Here is a 15,575-nt window from a genome sequence, read left to right as displayed (position 1 = left end):
AGGCCACGTTTGGTGGGAATCCAGGGCGGGAATCCAGGGCCGTCTCACACCCGGCTGTCCTCCATCTGCCCTCAACCCCGAGGGGTTGTCTGTTTTGGGGGGATTGCTAAAGCTCATTGCCTGGGGCTGGGGAAGCGTCCTATATCCTATAAAGCCTTCCACTGTAGGTAGACACCAAGCCCGTTAGGGTTCTCTCCTCCCACCAAAAACCTGCCTATTCTTGTCCAGTCCCAGAAGCCCTTCCTGACATCTCCCTCCACTCACCTTCTTCTTTGCTTCTAGTCCCTCGGCAGTCTGGTGCCTTGGAGTTTTCTCAGCCGGTTGTGTGTGTGTGCCTTGAAAGTGGGTGTGGCTACAGGGTAGGGCTGGAGTGGAGAACCTTCCTGTGCTCAGGATGTTGTGTGGCGTCCTGCTCTTCCCAAGGCCGTGAGGCCCCAGCTCCAAGGATTCCTCCGAACCAGTCCTCCTGCCCCGGGCCTAGCCGCACACTCATCTCTTGGGTACACAGCTACATGTATGACAACAGTGAGGACTGTCCAGGGGATGAGGTTGTGCGCAGAATTAATTATCATCACTGTCGTCAGTGTACTTGGGCTATAAATATCAGTTTGTTGTGTATTACACATATATGTGAATAACATGGAATTCTCAATGTATATAGAATATATATTGGTATGAGACGTCCTATGACAGTCTTCTAAAAGTGAAAATGCTAAATTCACTGCTTCCCTTCATGCTTTTGACCCTTTGCTGTTTGCCAGCTAGTGGAATGGCTGGTAGTGGAGGGGCCCAAACCATATATGCTGTTGCATTATATAATGGAAAGGGGGAAAGAGTATGTGATAGTTTGGGTTTTGTGCCTTCTTTTAGTAGAAGAGAATGAGTGGAGAAAGCTAAAGGCAGGATCTTTTGGTATATGAAACCCACAAGAGATATGCTGAAAACCACAGATTACTGAACCAAAGATAGTTCCAAATCAACTTTCTGATGAGTAAGAAAATGCGAAAATATCTATGATTGGCAGTGTTACTGTTCTGTTCAAGAATTTTAAAAAAAGGTTTATTATGGACATTTCTAAACATATATAAAAGTAGACAGAACAGTATAATGAAGCCCATATATCCATCACCTGGCTTCAGCATTGTCAACTTATGGCTCCACCTCATCCCTTGCTTCAGCAAATCCCAGGCATCATAGCAGTTCATCTGCAAATATTTCACTATGTATAAGAAATTTTTATAATAAAACTTTGGGAAAAAAGTTGAAACCTACAGAAAAGTTGCAAGAATATTACAAGGAACTGCCATATACCTTTCACCTAGGTTCACCTGTTGATAACATTTTTTGCATTTGCTTTCTCTCTCTCTTCATATATATATATACACACATATATATCACATAAAATATATGAGAAGATATATATGATTATTCTTACTCTTATTTTTTTCTGAACTGTTTGAGAATAGGTTGCAGAGATCATGACGCTGCCCCTAACTACTTTGAAGTGTGTCTGCTAAAAGTAACAATGTCTTGTATAACTGCAGTGCAATTATTACATTTAGAAAATTAATGTCTGATATAATACTATTATCTAATATTGAGTCCGTGTTCAGATTTGGACAATTATCCCGATATTGTCTTTTATAACATCCCCCAAAGATATCATGTCTCTTGCGTATCTTTTATCTTTCTCAGCCTTTCATTGTCTTTCCTTGCCTTCACATTTTTTGATAGTGTAAACCCCATGTTTTGTGGACTAACAGATTTGTCCCTAAATTTGGTTTTTCTCAATGTTTCCTAGTGATTCAGTTCAGTTATGCATGTTGGCGGGAACGCCACACGAGTGACACTGTGCCCTTCTCAGTGTGTCGTATCAGGAGGCACATGATGTCTTTCTGTCTCATCACTAGAGATGCAAAATCTGATCGTTTGGTTAGGGTGGTGTACAAAAGATTTTAATATGCTTTCCATGGTATTTTCTTTCTAGTAAGCAGCATAATTGTAGTTCTGATTACCCAGTTTTCCACTAGTGTATTTTTTGGGATCTGTAGTTTAAAAAAATCTCCTTTTATTATACATTTCTCAGGCACTCTGTTTTTCTCAAGTGAGCCAGCCCTGGTTTTGCAAATGTCCTGCAAACGCATGTCTCTGGGAAAATGGCTACCTGAGCACTAGAGAAGGAACCGTTTGGTTGTCAGTAGAGCACATGACTGAAAATGACATGGACAGTGGGATTCTCGGGACGAACAGGGGACTGGGCATGGTCTCGCAGGGTCTGTGCCTCGTCCAAGCTCCCGTCGATGCATTTCATCCTCCGCACTCTGGGAAACGCTTTTATGTTGAGAAGTGCAGCTGTGTGTTTTGTCTCCCTCTCTGCAGTGCCCTGTTCCTCTTGGCCGCAGCAGGATGCCTCCCCTTCAACGACTCCCAGGTAAGTTCAGATAAACTCAAGTTTGCCTTCCGAGTGTCTTTTCCTCCCTGAAGCCTGTGTAGCTATGAGCAGAATTTCCTAGTCCTTCCTTTAGAAACAGGATAACCCTGGTCTATGCAAAGGCGTTTGAAGTTTCAGGCTGGGCACCTTGTGGCCAGGCCAACACCTTTTCCCAGGCCTCTGCCTGCTCCCCAGGGCTGCGGCACTGTGCAGAGCGTGGGCCGCTGGCTGCTGTGGCAGGTGTAGTCTGCCCTCTGTACATGCTTGGAGAACCTGTAAGCCGGCGCCCAAGTGGCCCCAGCCTCCTGCGTTGAGGCCAAGGTGATCTTTTCCTCTCACCTCAAGAGCCTCCTCTGCAGAGTGATTTTCACTTTGTAATCCTGAGTTTCTCTTTGCGAGTCACTGAAGACCCACACCCACCTGCAGCAGTCATCTCAGTGCTGGGTCTCTTCTCTTTCTTTTCCTCCCTGGCATTTATTAAATCCCCATCAAGTGTCAGGCGCTGAGCCAGGCTCTGGGGCCACAAAGGGGAATCGCCCTCGTCCGGGCAGAAGTTGGATTCTAGTCAGAGCAGAAGGAGGAGAGCAGACGATAAACAGATGATTATAACACAGGGAGGCGCGGCTCTGTCCTGGGAGGGATGTGGGGCTGTGAGGCACCTAGAAGATCTGGAGACTCAGGAAGGAGGAACAGCAACAATTAGGGGAGCCCTCAGTGTGCCAGGCTCCACGCCAACGCTTCGTGTGCCACGTTTTATTTAAAATCTCACAATAATTCTGTAAGGGCAGCGACTATTATTATCTCCATTTCCTAGCTAAAGAATAATGGGGCCCAAATGGTCACCTGCTAATGAATAAGAGATTTTAGAATTTAACCCACATCTTTCTGATGCTACAGCCAGACTCTGTTTACTCTACCTGAATCTTGAAGGGTGAGGAGTGAGCCAGGAGAAAGCAGATGTCCTGAATATTCTGTGATTCGGCTCTAGGGGGAAGAACTATTCCTCTACTCTCTAGGTCCTGTGGGCTGGCCTAAGAGTTAAATTGACGTGAGACAGACTAACAGGAGAAAATCAAACAAAGTTTAGTAACATGTACACATGGGAGACAACCAGGAAAGCTGAGTAACTCACCAGAATGGCCAAAGCCACCACCTTAAATACCATCTTCAGTTAAAGACAAAGGAGGATGTTTGGCGGGGGGGTTGGGGTCTTTAAAGGGGAGAAGGCAGTTTACGTGGAGATGGAAAAGCAAATGTTTGATAACAAATATTGGAGGAGAGGACTTTGATTAAATGGCCCTTGGCAGGCCCCTCCCTGTCTGTCACAGCTACTTTCTATTATACTACAGTTATCTTACGGTATTAGCTCCTTCCTGGAACAGGCCTTCTATCTTAAATTCCTTTAAGCAGTTAGGGGGAAGGTCAGAGGTTCTTCCTGAGTCTTTTGTTCTTAAAAATAATTAAGCCAAGGAGACACAAGTTTATTGAGCACCCTCTATGTATGCCCCGTGCTAATTCCTGCCCTCCTAGAACTGACCGTCTGGTGGGAGGTGGACATAGAGACAGATAACAAGTAAAATAGAGCGTGTCGGATGAGACAAACCATGGACACAAATAAGGACGGGAAGAAGAGGAGGGGGGGCCCCTTGGCTGAGTGCGGGGGGAGGCATTCGTGCTCAGAAGTGCAAGTTCTCTTTCTCTGGAGAGGAGGGCAGTCAATGGGACTGGACGAGTTGACAGGGGCCCGTCAGAGATCCTTGGGTGTCATGAGTTTAGATTCTATCCTGAAGTCACCGGGGGGCTGCGGAATGGTTTCAAGCCAAAGGTGACACCATCCAGTTTGCCTTTTAGAGATGCCATGTGGGGTGGTGTGCAGGATGGGGAAGGGGGCGCTGGAGGCAGACGGCCCTGTTAGGAGGGTGTCCTAGGCAACGGGGTGAACAGTGAGCAGGCCTGGCCCAGGGCCCTGAGAGTCCTGGCTTGGTGCCCTCGTTTTGCACTGTGCATTGATGTTTAGGGTTTCTGAGGACCACACTGCATCCTGTTTGTACTTACAGCCATTTTTTTTTTAATCCTATGTTGCAGTTTGATCCAGATGGATATTTCTGGGCTGTAATTCACTTATTCTGTGTAGGTAAGTTTTAAAAGAATGCTTACTTAAACAATTGAGGCTTATTATTTAGACCTTACTGTATATCTAATTTTTAGTGACCCTGGACAATAGGAGGATTAAATACAAGGAGGCAAGCTTAAAATTAAATGGGCATTTTCTGGTTTGATTTTCCTGTTTTGGAGTTTTCCTCAAATGTCTCCAGTTCCCATATTGTCTCCTCTCTCTTGTGACAAACATTAGTTAGTGTGCACGGCTCAGGCTCTGCTTGCTCAAGTCCACTTGTGGAATGCTGGTTGGTCCTCTCTCATAATGGTGGGAAGAGATCCAGAAGTGTGTGTGAAAAACACTCTCTTTCAACAGAATACCAACAAAAAAAAAAAAAAAAAAAAAGTAGGTGAAATAAAAGGACCATCTGACTTTATTTCAAATCATATGTTCAGTGTTCCTTATGTGTAGTCTCGTGGGGAAAAAACCAGCGCCCTGAGTGGTACACACAGCCCCAAGTCCAGTGGTGGTTCTCTTTCTTGTGCACACCACGCAAAGGAGGCCAAAGCTTCCTGTTCATCGTACCCTTCTGTTGGTCATGAGCCTTCCTGGCCTGTACCCTCTACTGACCTGCACCATCATGGGGGATTATCCGGTTCGCGTCCTTGAAATCCCCCAAGTGTTCTTGTCCCCCTCCTGGCTGTGGGGACCCTCGCAGGGAAGAGGCCCTTCTCCATGTGGGTTTTGTGTTTCTCTGGACATGCTGGAGTCCCTCTCACGGCATGCTGTGTGCCAGTGACTTGTGTTGCTTCATTTTCAGGGGCTTATAAAATACTACAGAAGTCCCAGAGACCCAACGCGTTAAGGTAAACTTAGTTTGGTGGGTTGTCCTTTGCTTAAAGGAAAGGGTGAGACCCACCATGTAGTGCGCTGCTGCCATTCAGCCAGAGCCTCTGCAGGTCTAGGTGGCGGCGAGCCCCACCTTTTCTTCTGTTGTTGGGCTGTTCCAGGCCCGGTCCACCAGCACCTGAAGCGTGCTGGCCATCGGTGACCTGTGAAGAGCATGGAAATCTCTCTCCTCTTCCTTCAGGGCAGCCACTTAGGTGACATTTTGACAAAAGTGATGTGACCAGCTGCTTTGGGCCCCGGTTTACTTCCTCCAGCTCAGAGGCATAACTCTTTTTCCTGGTTTCTCCAGCCCCTTCCAACTTGACTCACTTTAGACCTAGAAGTCTTCTGAGTCACTAGCTCTGTTCTGGTGTAGAATGAGGCCTTTGTTGTGCACAGTCAGTGGAGCGGAATTGGCGAATGTAAATGAACAAGATGAGAATTCAGGCCTTGGTGGGCCTGGAGCTGCCCGCTCAGAGCCCTCCGCTGGCCAGCTGGCCTCTGGGTCTGGGGCTGCCTGACGGCCTGTGGAGGAGAGGTCTGAGGGCCTGACTCCTGAGAGAAGGTTATACACTCTGAGCACGTGTGACTTTGGGTCCCTAGAGCACCTTTTGATCTTCTAATAAAGAGTTTTTGCAGCCAGAAGCCAATAGAGTTAGAGAAAATGCAGGATGCCCAGTTAAATTTGAATTTCAGATAAGCAGCGAATAATGTTTTCAGTGTGTGTCCCATACACTATTTGGCACATACTTACGCTGAAACATTGTCCTGTATCTGACATTCAGCTTTGTTTGGGGTCCTGTATTTTTATTTGTTAAATGTGGGAGCCCTAGAAGCCAGTCCAGTGGCCTGAGGGAGATGACACTGCTTTTAAAGTGGCAAACGTACACATAGAAAATGATCAGCCGCCAGTGAAAATATGTGCGAGAACTAAACTAGGAAAGGCTTTCACAAATGGACCAGGATCTGGTTTTAAGTGTAAAGTACTCTTCATACTATTTATTGATAATTTGTAAATGTCGTAACTTATATATACATGTAATTTATTAATAGAAGATGACTTTTTGTATGTAAAACACTTCTATTATTTCATGTTTTTTTTTCTCGTTCCTTAGTGACATTGACCAGCAGTACTTAAACTATATATTCAGGTAAGATATAATTTACATTTTCAAAGACTAATTTGTATCCTTCTAGAGCTAATGGATTTTTATTTTCCAATAATATTTTGATTAGGCAGTTTTGAGCCAATGTGCCTGCCAGGAAGGCAAGCCAAATAATCTGTGAGATGATCTGAACTCAGGAAACCAAATAATTGTCCTGCCCTTAGGCCAGGCAAGAGGGGCCTCTGTGCGGCCTCACACTTCAGAAGGCCGTGCCTCTCCCCGTGGGATATGGAGTCTGTAAGGCTAAGGAGACATTTCTTGCCAGAGCCCTCACCCTCCCTTCTAGACTGGGCCCTGGAATTTCCAACTCAAGTGGTCCCGAGCTGGGTTCTGAGGCTCCCTGGGTCTATCTTCCTAACTCATTGCTAGACCCAAGTAGTATCTGAAGAAAGGCTGTTAGTTGGGGGGATGTGGATGGAGGGTGGATGCAGGCTGAGGTGTCCACACACATGTGTATGAGGTCTTTGGGGTGCAGGATGGAGCCTGGGGTGGAAGGAGAAGGGGGCGCATTGGGAGCCGGGAGCCAGAGGCTGGATCCCCCCGCACTGCCACATTCTGACATGAAGCTCCAAGGACTCCCAGAATTCCAAGTTTTAATCTGGACTTCCAGGTTGTTTTGAAGGTATGTTTGTTAAGGTAGGATGACATTTGAGGCTTGATTTATGAGACTTAAATGTGGTATATGGACTTCCATTTGTATCCTCACCCCAAGCCAAGCAAAGAATGGGGGTCAGCCCACTAAATAGAATAGCTGGGGAGAGTTCTTGGATTTTGGTAGTCTCAGACTGTGCCCTGCGGGCCTGCTGGAGAGACAGAGTGAGATGTGCCATTGGGAACCCGTCTGCCTAAGCAACCACAGTCAGTGCCGAGCAGCGCGGTCGGAGCCGGGCCTGTCAGCGTGTGGTCACACCGATTCCTGGAGGAGGTTACTCGGCCTAAAGCATTCAGCATGAGCTGTATTCTCCATGTGCAGATACAGCTCGTAAATACTTTAGTGTTTATTGAGATGCCTTTTTGAAAGCAGGACTCACCCCAAGTGTGGCTGTGGCCTCTTTTGTACTCAGCTGAAAACAATCACTTGTTCCACTCTGCCCAGACCCACCAGCTGCCTTTCAAGAGATTCCTGAAGAAGCAGAAGGCCCTTGGTATTTAAAATGTTGCCACGATGTTAGGCCGCTTTAGGCGGTTCTTTCTCTCCACAGGACTCATAGCTGAGTCGAGCGGCAGAGGAGTAAGAGGATGGAAACATGCGCTTCTGTGACCCCCCCCCGCTAGTTCTCCCACCCTCACCCACTGCGCCCCTCCTGGCTCCTTCACCCTGGCGAGGGGTTCACTGCCGGGGGGGCCGGCACTCCAGGCTTCCTGGCTGAGCCCGCCGTGCACCCTGCTACAGCCACCATTCTGTTTCCAAGTCTTCCGTCTGTACAAGCGATGCAGCAGAATCCGAGCGAGGGCGCTGTTCCATTTCTCTGGGCGCTGGGCACTGGGTGCTGGGGGCCAGCATCCAGAGGGCTGAGGTCACCTGGACCTGTGGGCAGCTGTGCCTGTCTGTGCCAGCCCCGCTCTGCCTTCCAGGGCCAAGAACTGGCTTCATCTCTCCATGTTTTGAGAGAGCCAAGTAGTTGGATGGTTCTCTACTTGGGCCCATACTCCTATTTTCATGAGGATCTATTTGCTCCCTGAGCCTGACTTTTTGGTGTTTCATGTGTAGATAGAGGTCTGAGGCCCAGGGTAGAGGGGAAGGGATGAAGGAAGGAATGAAGGAGGGAGTTGTGTATGGGGCCAAAAATTGATGGAGGGTCTAAAACTGGTATAGCTTTGATCTGCATTTTCAGAAATTTAGGCAATTTTTAAGGAATGGATATTATGGGATGTACACCTATCATCATCTCTGTTTAATGTGAGCAGACACGGTCTCACCTTATCTATTCGATAGAAAATTACCATGATGTTCCCTGTTCATCCTCCACCTCCTGATTTTACAGATGAAGTCGTGTATGTGTGTGTGTGTGTGTGTGTGTGTCAAAGGGAACTAGATGGGCATTCTCTCTGGGGTGTGACTTTGTGAAACAGAAAAAATGTAGTGGAGTGTAGCCTGTGGGGATTATATTTTCCTCATTTCCCCATTTTATTTCCCATGAGCATAGGAATGTTTTCTGTTTTGTTTGCTGCTCTGTTCCCATATTAGACAATACCTGGCACTTACTAAGCACTCAATAAATATTTGTTGTGTGAATGAATTTAAAAAGTCTGCTGTTTACTTGGCATGATATGCCTTTTTTTTTTCCTGAGGAAGATTAGCCCTGAGCTTAGATCTGTGCCAGTCTTCCTCTACTTTATATGTGGGTTGCCACCACAGCAGGGCTGATGAGCAGTGTAGGTCTGCACCTGGGATCCAAACCTGCGAACTCAGGCTTCTGAAGCGGAGTGTGCTGAACTTAGCCACTATGCCATGGGGCCAGCCCCCAATGATATGCCTTTTATAGTAATAAAATTTCTTGGTTAGAGTTTACATGTAATTTATAATCTTAGAGCTATAGAGGGCTTCAAATTATATTTCTCTTTAAATATAATCCCACCATAAAGACACCTAGAGGTTATTAATTGCAATTCAGAAAACGTGGAGCACCTGCTCTAAGCACTTGGAATCTAAAAATGAATAAAACATGGTTCCTGCCCTCACGGAGATCACAGTGAGGGAATTAAGACTGGTGTAACACTGTATTTGCAAAATTCAGACAGGGCTTAGAGAACCAACTTTTTTATTTCATAATTTTTTCTTATTTTTACTCCCTAATATTTTCTTTTAGAGTCACCCTTTGGGATGATTCTGATGATGGCATTTGGGATACCATGGCAGGCCCTGGGAGACAGTTGAGACAGAAAAGTGCCCCTCATATTCTGCCATAAGAGCAGTAACTTCTACTGCTGAAGTTGTAACCAAAAGGGGATCCACGGAGATAAAGTAATGGAGTGTGTACAGGTGTGCGTTTTCCAAAGAAAGAAGAGATGGCAAGTAGACAGCCCGTGTAAAGGACAGAAAGCCCCGCTCTCGTTTGTAGTGTGTGCATTACAGCTACGTATCAGCTCTGTCTTACAAACCTACAACTTCTGAATGACCAGACATGTGGCTGTTCTGCACTCCCTTTCCCCCGACCCTCCGCTCCTCCTGCCTCTTCTGTGATGTTGCTGCTCTGGGAGCCATCAGAGAACCTGTGCTTTAGAGGTGGGACAAAGGAGGAGCCCGAGGAAATCAGAAATGGCGCCAGGAGATAACCCAGGAACAGGGCAGGGCAGGGCTGATGAGCTAACACTGGTTCCCCTGTTCAAAACTCTCTTCTTCTGTACTGCCTGTAGTGGCACCAACTAGAGATTCGTTGCAGGGGTTCTCAGTCCTAGTGCACGTTACGTTAGAGCCACCAGGGGGCCATAACCAAGTCAAACACCTGAGGCCTGGACCACACCCTCCGAGATTCTAACTTAAGCCCGGATGTTCTGCTATTCTGTTGGGGAGCCAGGGTTAAGAACCAGAGTAGGCCATCCAGCACTCCAGCACTTACAAAAGGTCCTTCGTATACTTGGGTTCAAGGTTTGATTCCTAACCTCTGCCTGGATCAGCTGCCCGGATGGCGTGGAGTTGGGAGGGGACAGGGTGCAGGGGTGTGTTAGGGCAGCGTGAAGGCCCTGTAGACGGGCACTGGGAGACGGGGCAGGCTTCCAGAGAGGAGGATGGCAGGGTGCCAAGGACGAACATGACCCACATCAGGGGAACTCTTCTCCTTTCCATCCTTTGCAGCATCAATTGCAAATGAGTCCAGGCAGTTTTCAGGCACATGGTCCATGGGATGGATCATTTTGTGGGCTAGCTTCTTGGAACTTTAACTACCTTCTGCACAGTTATTTTTTGGCAAAAGTAGATTGGGCTTGTGCTCAACAGCCAGCTTTTAGATTGCAGCCTATTTGTAATTTAGAGTTTGGTTTGTTTAGCTTACAAATACTTTTTGTAGATGAGATGAGTATGTTCATAATTCGTGGCGTGGCTGAACCTCAGAGTGGGCTGTCCCGGGGTGGAGTCAGCCCTCTACGGAAACCTGTGGCGTTTCTGGAGATTCTCCCCCGCTCACGGGGTTTAGGTACAAAGAGACCAGTCAGTGCAGACAGTTTGCTTTTAGGCAGATATCACCATTTCCCGGCAGAAGGGGTGGAAATGTCGGGTGTTTTCTCAGGGCCGGGAAGCTTCCTCACTGCTCTGCTCTTTCTTTTGCAGTGTGGTGCTCCTGGCGTTTGCGTCTCATCCCACAGGTAAACATCGTCTGTATATCTGTCTGTTTTACAATGCCCCCTCAAGCCAGTGCTCTGACCCTGGTTGTGTGTCTGAGGGACATTTTGTAAGAGAATGTGGTTGCCTTCAGGATGTCAACCTGAGAGGTTAGGAATGGCCCACATAGTCGAAACTGTTCGTAATAACCCATTATGGGTTTTTGGCCATGAATTTATTTTTATTCCTTCTTGAATTTTATTATCTATGTTTTCATCTGGTGCTGTCTCAGATGTACAGACAGGTTTATTATCTGCCGAGTAGACTAGTACTTGCTTTGTCCTCTTTTAAAATTCCTTCTTCAAGTATCCAGAATTTGTCCTCAATTCTAGTGCAAAAGATTTGATGAAAATGTTCAAATTCACCCTATGTCTAACTGACATCCTTTTATAAATTTTTATCATATGTTATCATCCAATTTTCACAATTCCAGATTAAAGCAGTCAAGTTTTAAAACTTCTTCACCCTGTTGCTGCCTCAATTATTCTATAGTTATTTTTCAGATTCAGGAATTGCCCACGGTACTCTATTCTGTTGTGGTTTTTAACTTTGAAAGGTTTTGAAGTTGGTGCCAAAGATAAAGCAATAATATCTGTGTGTGATATGGCTGAAAATACACATTTTATTGGCCATCTCCTTAAACTAATGTTTATTGGCCATTTGCTGTGCATAAGGCATTTCCCAAGCTCTCAGAGTCTCCGTTTTCTTATTGTAAAATGAGAAAGGTGGACTGAACTGCTTCTAAAGCTCCTTCTAGCTCTCAAACTGTGCCCAAAACAATGTCAGCTTTCTGCTGGTGTTTTTAGCTGCTTCAGACTCTTTGAACTAATATCCTCAGGGAACTGTCGATAGTGACTCGCATGTTTCTAGACGGTGTATGACGTATCGAAACCCGTGTCTCATAAGGATAATTTGAATTACCTTTGTGTCAGTGCCTTATTCTACACTTGTCCACATGGGAGCACATCTGCTCTATTCTGCCAACGCCCACAGCCTGGTGTTATCTCACAACTATGAGGTTTGCTGTTGAGTGACCTCTTCCCTAGCACTTGTTGAAAGCTTATCCTTTATAAAATAATAAATCACATGAAACCATGGTGTTAACCTAAGCAATCTCTGCTTCCCGGTGCTGCTGGTTGTCTGCCTTTGAGTCACGCCGCACACCAAGCCTTCACGGAGCCAGGAGGTTGCACCCGGAGGAGATTTAAGAGCCTACTAGGCGTCGGCCCCCTTGCGATGTGTTTTGGTCAAAGGCCTTTGGAAAGTTACATTCACTGGTTCTGCTTGGTTTACATATTCATTTACTCCTGAGTGATTTCTAGTGGATTTGGGTGAATCATTTTCACCTAAGCAGCCACTCTGCCTTTCAGCTCCCAGGTTACACTTGTTCGTTTGTTGCATGGATGATTATCAGAGCCGGAGGGGATCTTAGTGATTATTCAAGGTGCCGCCCAATTTTACTAATGAGGAGATTGACGCCCAGAGGAGTGGAGTGATGTGACCGAGATGAGCAGAGGAGGTGATAGCAGAGGGAGACTGGAGCTTAGTTTTTCTTTTTCAATGCTTCCTTTTCAGTGATCTCACACTTTCTTATGAAGTCTCCCGAGTGAGTGAGTGCCTCTGTGTGATGTTCCTGAACTTCCTTCTGGAGCTTCCCTTGGTTGGGAGGGCGTCTTGTCCACCAGTTTCCGAGCATGGTGACTTCTGGCAATAGTTGATACCTTTGGGGCAACATTCCCACATTTCCCCATGAGTTATTGCTAAACTTTTAGGTCAGTACAAGGAGGCCTTGGCACTTCGTTACCCTCTGGGAACACAAAGTGGTCAGCAGCCTGACGCTGTAGAACGGTTTGGGCAGGAGGGTAATTTAAAATGGGCTTTAGCTTCTTTCTGAGGTGATGGAAATGTTCTGGAATTAGGTAGTGGTTGTACAACTCTGTGAAAATACTGAAAAAAACCACTGAATTGTACACTTTAAAAGGGTGAATTTTATAGATGTGAATGATATCTCAATAAAAAATGTATAGAGGACAAAAAAGGACATCTCTCTTATTTGAGAACCTCTTTGAAGCTCAGCTGTGCCAGAAAAGGATATTTGCAAGGATTAACCTTCCTTCAAGTTGTATCTTAAGTTAAAACAGAAGGACGTCAGTGCTCACTCCCCTTCCTTCTCCTGCAGGCTCCGATCCCACGGTGTGGTGGGCGGCTCAGGGGGCTGGGCAGCCTGTGGGAGTCGTCAGAGAGAGACGGGGTGCGAGACGGGGTGCAGTCCCCCGGGAGGACTCCTGGCTGCCGCAGCAGTTTGTTTCAGTTTTTGGGTGGCTGAGGTGGTGTCTTTGAAGAGGCCAGGGATGGAGAGCTGGGCTTCTGAGAAGGATTTTGCTGGGCTGGTGACTCTGGCTGTGACTGATGTCACTGGCTGTGACTCTGCTATCAATAGCAGAGGCGGCCTTGGCCTCCCTTGCTGTAGGTAGCTGAGGCTCCTCGGTGAAGGGATGCCCCAAAGCCGTAGGGTCAGGAGTCCTGCGGGCCTCAGTAGCCATCATAGCAGGCTACAGTAAAGACCCTGGCGAAGGCAGATGTGGGGTTATGTACAAACTAGGGGCAGCTTTCCAGAAGAAGCTGGGGATTTCCATCTATACCAGCACCAAGGTCGGTATCTAACCCGTGAGCATCTCAGGGAAACACTGTGAAACCACACTGGCTTCTCTGTGTACTAAGTAACGTAAAGGCACTCTTGTATAAAGGTTCTCTGTGTCTGGTCACCACCATCATGTCTGTTGCTTTCTTAGAACTTTTACAAATGTTGTGTCAAGGCACCTTAAAGGAGACGTGTGTGTCTGCTTCTCCATTCGTCTCCTGTCAGTGGAGTGCTGTTGAGTTGAAACCTGGTAGACGTGGGGTGGTCCTTGAGTGCCTGCTTGGACTCAAGGACTGTTGAGTAGCAAAACAGTCTTGACTAGAGTAGGGAAGCTGCTGGTGAATCCAAACAAAAAGAGGCTATCTGGGTTTGATCAGATGTAACCTTTAGAAATCTCAGGACTGCCACATACAGTTGTGGTCTATCTAAACGTGCCCTGCCCTCTGAACTTGTGCAGTACACAACCTGTGCAGCTGTAAGCAGCGGCCCATTGCTTCAAAAAGCACTCAGGTATAGTAAAACATTTGTATTTGTTTCTTAGAGTGGATAACTACGGCAGACAGATATTGAGGTAGGAATTAGATATGAATGGTGATAGAAGCTCAAAATCTAGAATCAGTTTTTCTCAGCTTTATAAACCCAGTTCAGTTGCCCTAAACCCTTTGATGGGCCCTGGTGATGTTTTCTCGTGGTAATATACAGTCAATTACAAAGTTTAAGCAAATAAAACTACTGAGGTAAATCGCTCTCCTCCAGAAGTGTTCAAGGACTGCTCTGGTTGAGCGGCTTCAACTTCTGCCAGTTTGTTGGCTTTCTCATTGGACCCGTGGGTGGTCTAGCCCATTTTAAAGAGAGAACAACACTTTATTCTTTCTTGCTTGCTTTTACACTTTCCAACTAGAAGTCCACTGCAGGGCCTGAGTATGGGTCTGGGAGAGCATCTTCGGGACTCCCTACACCCACACCGGTTAAGACACAGTGTGAGTCAGGACCCATGGGTGCAGTCTTTTTTGAAGGATCTGTTAATCATTTCTGATATTTTCTAAGAGGGTTTTATTCTTTCTGGTTTCTTCTCACCTCTTCTTTTCTTACTTGTATCTTAATGATTTGGTAGTACTTTTAAAATGTTTTGAAATATATGAAATGCACATATCTTAAATGCACAGCTTGATCAATTTTGACAAATGTACACACCCATATAACTCACGGCCCTATCAAAATATAGGACATTTCTGTCACTACAGAAAGTTTCCTCACCTCCCTTCTTAGTCACTCCCTTCTCACCCACCACCAAAAGTCACTGCTGCCCTGATTTCTGTCACCATAGATAAGTTCTGTCTGTTCTAGAGCCTCGTGGAGATGGAATCACACAGGGAGTGTCCTGTTATGTCTGACTCTTTCGTTTAGCATGTTTAGAGGTTCATCCAGGTTGTGTGTATCACTAGTTTGTTCCCTTTTATTGTTCAGTAGTGTGCCATCGTGTGAACATGCCACCTTTTGTTGATCCAGTCACCTGTTGATGCCCACCTGGCCTATTCCCAGTGAATAAAGCTCTGTGAACATTCTTATACAAGACTTTTTGTGGACTTCTGTTTTCTTGTCTCTTGAATAAATATCTCGGAATTTCTGGGTCTTAGAGTAGATGTATGTTTAACTTTTAAAGAAAGTGCCAGTTTTCTGAAGTATTTGTACCGTTTACCCTCCCACCCAGCAATGTGTGAGAGTTCCGGTTGCTCCACGTCTTCACCAACATGGGGCGTTGTCGGCTTACTTTAGTTACTCTGGTGGGTGGGTAATGGTGTCTCAATAGTGCTTTTGATGGAGCTGCCCTTCTCACTCCCTCCTGAGTGAGTAGAAAGTAAACTTTCCTGTAGCTGCAGATGCTGTGGCTTTGGGCCACAGTCTTTGGGGTGCACTGGGACGTGGTGGTGGGGATCACGTAGATAGTTCTCTCTGTCCTCGGCGCAGGCCCTGTCACTTTTCCTCCTTCAGGCACTGGGTTTGCTTCTTAGTGAGTGCAATCTACCTCTCCC

General features: G+C 46.3%; 1 protein-coding gene across 3 annotated transcripts in view; it reads left to right on the top strand.

The window, feature by feature from the left end:
- TMEM241 (transmembrane protein 241) overlaps positions 1–15,575 on the top strand; it is a 117,783-nt gene that overhangs the window by 46,940 nt on the left and 55,268 nt on the right. For all 3 annotated transcript variants that reach the window (XM_046672367.1, XM_046672365.1, XM_046672366.1), the window contains 5 exons: positions 2,380–2,431; positions 4,517–4,565; positions 5,350–5,395; positions 6,533–6,568; positions 10,851–10,885. In XM_046672367.1, coding sequence (XP_046528323.1) covers positions 2,380–2,431; positions 4,517–4,565; positions 5,350–5,395; positions 6,533–6,568; positions 10,851–10,885 — 218 coding nt within the window. The remainder of the gene's footprint in view (positions 1–2,379; positions 2,432–4,516; positions 4,566–5,349; positions 5,396–6,532; positions 6,569–10,850; positions 10,886–15,575) is intronic.

Source organism: Equus quagga, chromosome 9 (assembly GCF_021613505.1).
Source record: "Equus quagga isolate Etosha38 chromosome 9, UCLA_HA_Equagga_1.0, whole genome shotgun sequence".
NCBI lineage: Eukaryota > Metazoa > Chordata > Mammalia > Perissodactyla > Equidae > Equus > Equus quagga.
Note: the sequence above shows the minus strand (reverse complement) of the source record. Positions and strands in the feature narration are given on the sequence as shown.